Genomic DNA, 11749 nt, shown 5'->3' on the forward strand with positions numbered 1-11749 from the left:
GAAAAAAATGTTTTATTAGGGTACCCCCCTTACATGTAAAGTGGGGGCTGATATTTGTTTTTATTCCAACCCCAACGTGTGATATATTGTTGGATAGGTATTTATTTAAAATGAATAAGGGTTTACTAAGATCGTTTTTTGATAATATTAATATTTTCGGAAATAATCGCTCCTAAAGGAAAAAAGTGCGTCCCCCCCCCTCTAACTTCTGAACCATATGTTTAAAAAATATTAAAAAAATCACAAAAGTAGAACTTTATAAAGACTTTCTAGGAAAATTGTTTTGAACTTGATAGGTTTAGTAGTTTTTGAGAAAAATACGGAAACCTACGGAACCCTACACTGAGCGTGGCCCGACACGCTCTTGGCCGGTTTTTTTTCTCCACTTTTATGAAATGTGATATTTTTGAAAAAAATTATGCTATTTCTACTCAGAATCACTAGCTTTTTCAGTCCTAGTAGTTAAAAAAAACGTCCCATACGATTTTTTCTTATTTTGTTACCATTTTCCGTACATGTTGTGTGGGGTAACAAAAGGGGAAAGTAACAAAAATGTATGGAAATTCTGGGACACTTTTTGTCTCCCAGTGAGATTGAAAGTACTCGTGATTCTGAGACACTGGTCTATCTGTCTATCTATGTGTATGTCCGATTGTCCGTCCGTCTTCTATCTGTCATCATGGAAGACACCTCTAGCATTAGTGTCTGTCTGTCTATCTGTCTACTGACCCTTCCGCCTAAAGCGTGTCCGTCAGTATGCGGCCCCGAGGAACAAGTGGTCAGCTATCTCTGTCTGTCTATCTGTGTGTCTAGTTATCTATTTTCTAAAGACATTATTTTCGAAAGTCTTTGTGTATGTCTGTCCATCCGTATGTTTGTCTGTCTTTCTGTCTGTCTGACTAATTATCTGTCTGTTTTTCTGTATGTCTGTCCATCCGTATGTCTGTCTGTCTGTCTTTCTGTCTGTCTGTCTGTCTCTGTCTGTCTTTCTGTCTGTCTGACTGTCTATCTAATGTATTTCTGACTGTCTGTCTTTCTGTATGTCTGTCCATCCGTATGACCCTCTGTCTGTCTATCTGTCTTTCTGTCTGTCTATCTGTCTATCTGTCTGTCTGTCTGTCTGTCTGTCTTTCTGTCTGTCTGTCTGTCTTTCTATCTGTCTATTTGTCTTTCTGTCCGTGTTTCTGTCTGTCTGTCATTTCGTCCGTCCGTCCGTCCGTCTGTCTGTCTGTCTGTCTGTCTACTCACCCGTCCGCCTAAAGCGTGCCCGTCAGTATGCGGCCCAGCCCCCCTGGAGCGGAACCCCCGCAGCGTAGTCGGGCCCCCGAGGAAGAAGTGGTCAGCTATCTCTGTCCCGAACACATGGCACACACCTGCAGTGTCTGTCTGTCTGTCTGTGTGTCTAGTTATCTACTTTCTCCCTGTCTTTGTGTATGTCTGCCCATCCGTATGTTCGTCTGTCTGTCTATCTGTCTGCCTTTCTGTCTGTCTGTCTGTCTATCCGTATGTCCGTCTGTCTGCCTCTCTGTCTATCTCTCTGTCTGTCTTTCTGTCTGTCTGTCTGTCTTTCTGTCTGTCTGTCTATCTGTCTGTCTTTCTGTCTGTCTGACTGTCTATCTAATGTATTTTTGACTGTCTGTCTTTCTGTATGTCTGTCCGTCCATCCGTATGTCCCTCTGTCTGTCTATCTGTCTGTCTTGTCTGTCTGACTGTCTGTCTGTCTGTCTGTCTGTCTGTCTTTCTGTCTGTCTGTCTTTCTGTCTGTCTATTTGTCTTTCTGTCCGTGTTTCTGTCTGTCTGTCATTCCGTCCGTCCGTCTGTCTGTCTGTCTACTCACCCGTCCGCCTAAAGCGTGCCCGTCAGTATGCGGCCCAGCCCCCCTGGAGCGGAACCCCCGCAGCGTAGTCGGGCCCCCGAGGAAGAAGTGATCAGCTATCTCTGTCCCGAACACATCGTGGAGAACTCCAGCAGAACCCGTTACTTGCAACACCTGGAAGGAAATTTTGAGTTAATCTTGGAATGGAAAGACCGAAATAACGTTCACTTTCAAAACGTTCGATATTTGAAACGTAATAAATAACTGGTCGATGAATTCCAATCACCACGATTCTTCTAGAATGTTCTAAATTTAAATTTAAACTGACCACGTTCTCAGCTAGCTCGTGATTGGTCTGCGCTTTCAGTTCGCTCTTCAGATGCGCCAATCCCCATCCCAGGCCGTTCGATATTTGAAACTAAACAAATGACTTATCGAACTCCAATCACGTTCACTTTCAAACCGTTCGATATTTGAAAATAAACAAATGACTGCTCGATTAATTCCAATCTCGAAAATGACTCGTTCTTCGAAACAGAGCGTTCTAAATTCAAATTCACCACGTACCAAACCGTTCGATATTTGAAAAGAAACAAATGACTGCTCTATGAATTCCAATCGCAGATTATGATTCGTTCTAGAGTGTTCTAAATTCAAAATTTAAACTAACCACATTCTCAGCTAGCTCGTGATTGGTCTGTGCCTTCAGTTCGCTCTTCAGATGCGCCACGCCCCCTCCTAAACCGGCCACCTCGCTGCAGAATTGAACCCACGCCCCGCGGGTTGGAAAGATCGGCTCGTCCCGATGGTCTACTGAGACTATGTGGCGGATGACAGACTTCATTTGAGGACCTGGGTGATGTGACAAATAAATATCAAATTATGAAAAAAAATTGTCTTTGGTTTAATTCCGATAGACAGTAACAAATAGTTCTCGAGATAATAGTATTCTACATTGGGCCTTACAAGGATAAATAAAGAGCGTGTAATATAAATATGCTTACCGCTGCTCTCCCGGATTTTGAAGCTGGTAGTCTTGCTGAGAACCGACGTGTCTCGAACCAGGCCCTCCCATTGAAGCTGGTGCTTCGTCTGCAAGTTTAAAAAAAGTTTTATTTCTATAGTAAAGCCTGACCAGTAATATATGACTATTGTCAAGTAAGTAAGTAAGTAATTTATTTATTGTAAGCTGTGTACATAAAGGTGTTCAATATTTAAAAAAAAAAAGTATCAACAGTTGCAAGAGGGCGCTGTTACCCTAACAAAACATTTTTTTCCACTTTTTATTTTACCACTTTGTCGGCGTGATTTATATACATATTGGTACCAAATTTCAGCTTTCTAGTGCTAACGGTTACTGAGATTATCCGCGGACGGAAGGACAGACATGGCGAAACTATAAGGGTTCCTAGTTGACTACGGAACCCTAAAAAGTATAAGAACATTAAATTTTATCAGGTTATTCGTATAACTAAAGATTCTAGTAAATTTTGAAGTAATGCAGTAATAATACCTTTTATTCGAGAACATCAAAACTTTTGACCTATAACCTAACCACAAAATTAAAATTTTGATAAAACCCCCGACCGCGACATAGTAGACCGATTTTCATGAAACATGGCTAAGAACACTCCCGACTAATTCAGCTTTCAGACAAAAAAAAAACTAAATCTAAATCGGTTCATCCGTTCGGGAGCTACGATGCCACAGACAGACACACACACAGACAGACAAACAGACAGACAGACGGAGAGACAGACACGTCAAACTTATAACACCCCGTCGTTTTTGCGTCGGAGGTTAATAACAACTCACGCCAATTGTGAATCTCAAAAATCCTAATTTTTCTTTAATACTCACGGCCGGTGAAGTGTTGAAAGCCACTCCTAATAATAGACCGCGATCAAGCAGCCTGTACCCTGACCAAGGGTACTCAGAGTTTTGCTGGTACACCTACAAGAAACACATTATAAATTTAAGAAAAAAATGTGCAATCAGTACCATACAGAAAAAGGTACGGAGGCATAGATGGCATTACACCTTTGGGATACATTCAGCTATTGTCCCGGAGCTGTAAGTTCACATTTTTGACACATGACAGCGTCCACAAAACGTAAACTGGCGCGACCTAATGAAATTTTAAATAAAATCCTGTAATAATATTTAAAAAAATCAAGCACTTAAAAACAATATATCGCTTACTTTAAACATAATCTAACACATGTTACATTTTTGCGGATCTTCGTTAGTGAGTATTTTACGATATTAATTTATCATGCAGCCGGCGTATCATGCTTCCAATTTTATCACTTATCTATGTGGATAAAGCATCCGTCACATTCTGGCAAGTATGTCAGTGTGAGAGTGACAGGTGTCTTATCCACGTGGATAAGTGATAAAATTGGAAGCATGATACGCCGGCTGGATTTACTTATTATGTCATATATCATTCATTTTTATTTTTAAACTATTAGTGCTGTGGAAGTCTGTTATTTCGATTCAAATGACATTTCAGTAATTTGATAGAAATCGTATATTTGTTTAAGCGCCTCCTTGTACATAGGGCCTAATCGATTCAACCAATTCGTAAATAATCGCTAGATTTGGCAAACGATACGTCTTAGCCACATCGCAACATACTTCAAAACAAATGTGTCAAAAATGTGAATTTACAGCTCAGGCACAATAGATGGCGCTAATATTAATATTTGACATTTTAAAACATATAAAGCTAAGAATATGGGCCAAATTGTCAAAACTGAGGTTCAAAAGTTTTAAGCCTGTGTCGAGAGATGGCAGTCTATGCACTGTGATTACACATTTTACTTCGACAGTAACTCTCTATAATACTCGATCCTCTTTGATAAATTTAAGAAAATCCTAGTCTTGTGCGGGTAAGATTTGGTAGCCGTAATGGGCGTGAAGCTAAAGTTAAACTATGGTACCCTAGAGACTTATCTTATGTTATGTTATCTTTACCTGCGCTGAGATGAGAGGCGTTCTAGGTTTGTGCGGGTAGGGTTTGGTAGCAGTTATGCTGAAGTTAGAAGAACTGCGTTACCCTAGAGACTCTTATCTTTTCTTTACCTGCGCTGAGATCAGTGGCGTCCTAGGCTTGTGTGGGTAGGGTTTGGACTTTAGTAGCAGTTATGTTGAAGTTAGAAGAACTGCGGTACCCTAGAGACTTTTATCTTATGTTACCTTATCTTATCTTATGTTATCTTTACCTGCGCTGAGATCAGAGGCGTCCTAGGCTTGTGTGGGTAGGGTTTGGACTTTGGTAGCAGTTATGTTGAACTTAGAAGAACTGCATTACCCTAGAGACTTGTATCTTATGTTACCTTATCTTATCTTATGTTATCTTTACCTGCGCTGAGATCAGAGGCGTTCTAGGCTTGTGTGGGTAGGGTTTGGTAGCAGTTATGCTGAAGTTAGAAGAACTGCGGTACCCTAGAGAGTATTCTGACTGTATTCTCTCCCCGCGGCCAAGCACGTTTGGCATTTTCACACCTGCAATATAATTTGAAGTAATGAGATATTTTCAAAGTTTTAACTTCTTTTTTGGATTTGGAATTTTTTATGTGGTTTCCACTCAGAATCGTGAGCTCTTTCAATTCTAATAGTAGAAAAAAAGTGTCGCAAGGTTTTTCCCACTCCATTACCATTTTTTCATACATTTTGTATGGCGGTAACGGAATGGAAGGTTCGAAAAAATGAATGGAAATCTTGGGACATTTTTTTTTCCTATCAGGATCGAAAGAGCTCGCGATTCTGAGTATTAATCGCGTAAAAATACCCATGTTACAAAAAAAAGTGGGGTGGACAACTTTGAAAAAAAAAAAAATGGCCCAGGTATCCGAAACCCTCGCATGGCTCAAGAATTCAAGGTCATCGCGATTATACACGATTGCCGCGAGAGTATGTCGTTGCGAGACATACCACACATCTTCTAATTATTGACATAAGGATGCGTAGTCAATCTCGCAGCGACATCAGTAGTGACCCTGTCTGCTGCGCCGCGGTCCCGGGTTCGAATCCCGGTAAGGGCATTTATTTGTGTGATGAGCACAGATATTTGTTCCTGAGTCATGGATGTTTTCTATGTATATAAGTATTTATATATTATATATATCGTTGTCTGAGTACCCACAACACAAGCCTTCTTGAGCTTACCGTGGGACTCAGTCAATCTGTGTAAGAATGCCCTATAATATTTATTTATTTATTTATTTATTTATTTATTATATTCTCGCGGCAATCATGTGATAACCCTGCAGGCATGAAACGCATTGAGGTAGACTGACCTAGCACGAGATTGCCCTCATTTTCGGAGACAGTGGTGTTGATACCTCCCACGATGCGAGACAGCTCTTTCACTTGAAACGTCACCTGTAACAAAATCCTCATTTTCACATCACTTAAAATGGTTACCACACTAGCTTTAGCCCGTGGCTTCGGTCGCGTTATATTCGAAAATTGCGGAATGCATACAAACTACCACCATCTATTATAGGGAAGTGGAGGGTTAGAAAGAGATAAAAGTAGTATATGTCACTCTCCATCCCTTCAGCTATCTCCACTTAAAAAATCGCGACAATTAGTCGCTCCGCTTTGCCGTGAAGGACGGACAAACAAACAGAAACACACACTTTCCCATTTATAATAGCGACGACCGGTCTGGCTCAGTCGGTAGTGACCCTGCCTGCTGAGCCGCGGTTCTGGGTTCGAATCCCGGTAAGGGCATTTATTTGTGTGATGAGCACAGATATTTGTTCCTGAGTCATGGATGTTTTCTATGTATATAAGTATGTATTTATCTATTTAAGTATGTATATCGTCGCTTAGCACCCATAGCACAAGCTTTGCTTAGTTTGGGGCCAAGTTGATCTGTGTAAGGTGTTCCCAATATTTATTTATTTAATACTAGGTTTTTCCCGCGGCTTCGTCCGCGTCAGAAAGAGACAAAAAGTAGCCTATGTCACTCTCCATCCCTTCAGCTATCTCCACTTAAAAAATCACGTCAATTCGTCGCTCCATTTGGCCGTGAAAGACGGACAAACAAACAGACACAAACACTTTCCCATTTATAATATTAGTGGGGATTTTACAAACGAACAACAGGGGCCCGTTTCTCGAAAGGTACAAGCATTGTATTACAAGTGCGCGAACTGTCAAATCGTATGAGTTGTCATGGAAACGGGCCATTTTTTTCAAAGTTGTCCACCCCACTTTTTTTGTAACATGGGTATTTTTTACGCGATTAATACTCAGAATCGAGAGCTCTTTCGATCCTGATAGGAGAAAAAAAATGTCCCAAGATTTCCATACATTTTCTCGAACCTTCCATTCCGTTACCGAATGGGAAAAAAACCTTGGGACAGTTTTTTTCTCCTATTAGGATTGAAAGAGCTCGCGATTCTGAGTGGAAAACACATAAAAATTTCCAAATCCAAAAAAGTGGGGTGGACAACTTTGAAAAAAAAATGGCCCAAACACACTTGTAATACAAGGCTTGTACCTTTCGAGAAACGGGGCCCAGCGCGATCTACTCACCTCTAGGCCTTCAGGCGTCGCTCCGGGCCCTGAAGACACATCTATAAGGACTGCGATGTCGCGGAAACATCCCATCGCATCTAGAGCTCGGCGCACCTGCAAAATAAATAAATAAATATTATAGGACATTCTTACACAGATTGACTGAGGCCCACGGTAAGCTCAAGAAGGCTTGTGCTGTGGGTACTCAGACAACGATATATATAATATATAAATACTTATATACATAGAAAACATCCATGACTCAGGAACAAATATCTGTGCTCATCACACTAATAAATGCCCTTACCGGGATTCGAACCCGGGACCGCGGCGCAGCAGGCAGGGTCACTACCGACTGCGCCAGACCGGTCGTCAAAAGCATTACGTCTTTTAATTTTGCCCCAGTGTGGTGACTGGTTAAGCCCCCGTGTGGTGACTGGTTAAGCCCCCGTGTGGTGACTGGTTAAGCCCCCGTGTGGTGACTGGTTAAGCCGCCGTGTGGTGACAAGTTAAGCCCTCGTGTGGTGACTGGTTAAGCCCCCGTGTGGTGACAGGTTAAGCCCCCGTGTGGTGACCGGTTAAGCCCCCGTGTGGTGACAAGTTAAGCCCCCGTGTAGTGACATGTTAAGCCCCCGTGTGGTGACATGTTAAGCCCCCGTGTAGTGACATGTTAAGCCCCCGTGTGGTGACAAGTTAAGCCCCCGTGTAGTGACATGTTAAGCCCCCGTGTGGTGACATGTTAAGCCCCCGTGTAGTGACATGTTAAGCCCCCGTGTGGTGACAAGTTAAGCCCCCGTGTAGTGACATGTTAAGCCCCCGTGTAGTGACATGTTAAGCCCCCGTGTGGTGACAAGTTAAGCCCCCGTGTAGTGACATGTTAAGCCCCCGTGTGGTGACATGTTAAGCCCCCGTGTAGTGACATGTTAAGCCCCCGTGTGGTGACAAGTTAAGCCCCCGTGTAGTGACATGTTAAGCCCCCGTGTGATGACAGGTTAAGCCCCCGTGTGGTGACAGTGAATCGATTTAGATTTAGTTTCTTTTGTCTGAAAGCTGAGTTAGTCGGGAGTGTTCTTAGCCATGTTTCGTGAAAATCGGTCTACTATGTCGCAGTCGGGGGTTTTTTCAAAAATTTAATTTTGTGGTTAGGTTATTAAGTAGTAACACTACTATAGTGTATGGTATCTATTTCAGTTTATAAGATAACTCAGCTTTCAGACAAAAAAAACTAAATCTAAATCGGTTCATCCGTTCGGGAGCTACGATGCCACAGACAGACACACACACAGACAGACAGACAAACAGGCAGACAGACAGACAGACACGTCAAACTTATAACACCCCTTCGTTTTTGCGTCGGGGGTTAGTTGATTCACCCATAAACGCTTCACTTGTACTGTACCTTATGCGCGCGCAGTATGACGTCCTCAAAGTCCGTCGCATGGAATAGATCGTCCACAGCTCCCCGGATCACATCGTCCTTAGTCCGACTCAGACCGTCCACATGGACTCGATCCACTCGTGCCTGTGACAAAAAGTTTTTTTTTTTTTACCTAGATCTAAAAGCACTTTTATACTTTTTTTACATTTGAACAGCGAGCGAAAACCGCTAACGGTAACCAGTTTATCTTAGTTGATTAGTGAATCAAATGATATCCGGTCACTATCCGGTATCCGGCCTATCCTGCCTCATTTTACTAACCGGACGGATACCTGACAGTAGCGCAGTATCCGGCCGTATACCTGATAGTAGCGTAGTCTCCGGCCGGATACCGGATAGTAGCATAGTATCCGGCCGGATACGTGACAGTAGCGCAGTATACGTCCGGATACCGGATGCTAGGGTAGTATAGGTATGCGTCAAAATATAAATACAATTGTTTTGTAAAAAAGTTAGAGAACCGTAAGAGTTGAGAAGAGTTCAGAATTGTTTTAACTAAGTTTTAGTTATCCACTAAATCATAAAAATATAGTTATAGTAACATAAATATGTAACCATTATCAATTATTTGATAGTTTTAATGAACATCCCCTTTAAAAATATGGTTAGTTTCGGTAAGAACTGAACCGAATGTTCGGCCGAATATTCGTATTCAGCGATGTCGATATTCGGCCCATCTCTAGTCCTGGCATATTGTGCCCGTGTAATATGTCCCCTAAGACCTATTTTATCTTACCCGCACTCCGCCTAGCTTGATGCTGGGCCGCTGGATGATCGGTTCCTCCATCTCCATCGGCTCTTCCACTCCAAACTCAAACAGGTTGCTGCCCAGCACCTCGTTGTCTCCCTGCCCGTGCTCCGCCTGTTAAAAAACGGTTTGAGGATAATTCTTAATAACCTAATCACAAAATAAAAATTTTTAAAAAACCCCCAACCCCAACATAGTGGACCATTTTCATGAAACATGGCTAAGAACACTCCTGACTAACTTAGCTTTCAGACAAAACAATCAAAATCTAAATCGGTTCATCCGTTCGGGAGCTACGATGCCAAAGACAGACACACACACAGACAGACAAACAGACAGACAGACAGACAGACAGACAGACAGACAGACAGACAGACGGACAGACAGACGGACGGACAGACAGACACGTCAAACTTATAACACCCCTTCGTTTTTGGGTCAGGGGTTAATAAAAACTTTTTTTTTTATTTAACAAAATAGACAATGTACACAAGCATATCATTAAAGTTTCGCCAAACTGTAAAACAGTTTGTTGGCGCTCCATCTTATCTAAAAATAACAATCTACCTACTAGATACACTACCTACAGACAGTACATCTGTTTCAATAATGAATCCTATTTCGACGCCACACAAGTAATTATGCCGGTAGATTAGGCTTGTGTCGTTCACGAACTATGAACTGTTAGGAATAAAATCCCATCAATGACCGAAATGAACTGAATCTTTCCGTGGTCTGAGAATCGGTCTTTGCTCATTTAGTTCAGTATAGGATCGGCGAGCGCGAGCGGTTTGGATCGAGAACGAATGTGTGACTGCGCCGACCGAGAGTGAGAGCTACTTAGCAGAGCAACAAAAAAAGTCAAGTTTTCATATTAAACTTCGGTTACTTACAACCTTTCGGCCCGGAATGTTACTATCTGTGGACTATTTGTATAATTTTGACACTATTTGGTCCCATTCGTTCTGATCTTTCCGACCGCAGTGGTCGCTGGTCTGGCTGAACTAAATGAGCAAAAGACCTAAAAGAGTGAACTAGTTCATGGGAGCGATTGAACGAGATCGGAGCGCTCCGATCAACGAACGAAACGGCACAAGCCTACGGTAGATACATACACAACGATCTGTTAAATTAAGTAGAGAGAGGACCATCCTTATTATAATTAGACATTATTCATCTTCAACTTTCAACTAGATTATTAAACCAAACTCTGGCCTAGTTCAGTGTTCGTAGGCCAAATCTGGCTCACAAAAGGACTGTATCTGACCCGCTATGGTCCTTCAAAATAGTGTGATACAGCCCGCACTGTAGTAAAAATGTATTTTTTGTGTAAATCTGGTCTGCCTCAAAAATCCTCCTTCATATTTGGCCCCCATGCCCCCCATAGGCCTAGTCCCATTCTTTTTCTATTAGACTAATCGGCGATTGACCCTAGTCACACCTGATGGAAAGTGAAGGCAGAATCTAAGATGGAGCTCCCCAATTCTTTTTAGAGTTGCTTTAACGACAAAATATGGTAGTTCACCGTTTTAATATGGTAATGTACCTTCGATGAACAGTAATGGTTGATTTTCCATTGGCCAAAAGCATATAAAACATGTTTTTAAACCCAATTTCAAATTTTATTTCTGAATAACCTCCCAATTTTCGTAAAATAATGTATAGAGTTATATCAACTTTACCTTTGCGTGAACTGTCCCCATGTTGGAGTTTTTGAATAGTTTGATCTTTACGAATGATTAAACTGGTTGTGTATTTATTTTTGCAACATAGAATTTTTATTTTGAATTACATAAATATTGTGGACTTGACACAGCATCGGCGGAGACACATGGCAATACTGAAAGCTGTCAAACTGAACTTTGAAAGACTTGATGAAAAATAAAAAAAATAGCCAACCAGCATTTTTGTGCTTAATTTAAAGGAAAGTGATATTTATTGTGCTATCGCATAATTATTCAAAGGAACGTGATATGAATTAAGAATTAATAAAAATTACAAGTAATCAGCTGATTTATTTTTGAAACTGGCAATACCAGTAACGTTCCATTACAAAGAGTCCCATCTCAAGAAGCGTTTTCGGGTAATTAATCATATAATATAAGTTTTATATTTTACCAGTTTTTTAGTATTGCGACTATTTTGATACAAAATTGATATGATGGAAGCATAAATAATACTTGTACTAATTAATATTCCAATCCTAAACCAA

The 11749-nt window shown here is 41.3% G+C and overlaps 1 protein-coding gene across 3 annotated transcripts in view; it reads right to left on the reverse strand.

The window, feature by feature from the left end:
• LOC125240283 (sorting and assembly machinery component 50 homolog A) overlaps positions 1–11385 on the reverse strand; it is a 38357-nt gene extending 26972 nt beyond the window's left edge. Inside the window, exons 1-11 of one of the 3 annotated variants that reach the window (XM_048148150.1) lie at positions 11220–11385; positions 9526–9651; positions 8751–8873; positions 7370–7465; positions 6121–6205; positions 5257–5326; positions 4796–4868; positions 3677–3769; positions 2821–2908; positions 2487–2668; positions 1838–1990 (exon numbers count right to left, since the gene is read on the reverse strand). In XM_048148150.1, coding sequence (XP_048004107.1) covers positions 1838–1990; positions 2487–2668; positions 2821–2908; positions 3677–3769; positions 4796–4868; positions 5257–5326; positions 6121–6205; positions 7370–7465; positions 8751–8873; positions 9526–9651; positions 11220–11240 — 1110 coding nt within the window. In that variant the 5' untranslated portion in view covers positions 11241–11385. Of the gene's footprint in view, positions 1–1837; positions 1991–2486; positions 2669–2820; positions 2909–3676; positions 3770–4795; positions 4869–5183; positions 5327–6120; positions 6206–7369; positions 7466–8750; positions 8874–9525; positions 9652–11219 lie in introns of all 3 variants that reach the window. The other 2 variants (XM_048148151.1, XM_048148149.1) reach the window with 2 other exon arrangements.
• Between the last annotated feature and the right edge of the window lie 364 nt (positions 11386–11749).

The sequence above is a fragment of the Leguminivora glycinivorella genome, chromosome 27, assembly GCF_023078275.1.
Source record: "Leguminivora glycinivorella isolate SPB_JAAS2020 chromosome 27, LegGlyc_1.1, whole genome shotgun sequence".
Classification (NCBI taxonomy): domain Eukaryota; kingdom Metazoa; phylum Arthropoda; class Insecta; order Lepidoptera; family Tortricidae; genus Leguminivora; species Leguminivora glycinivorella.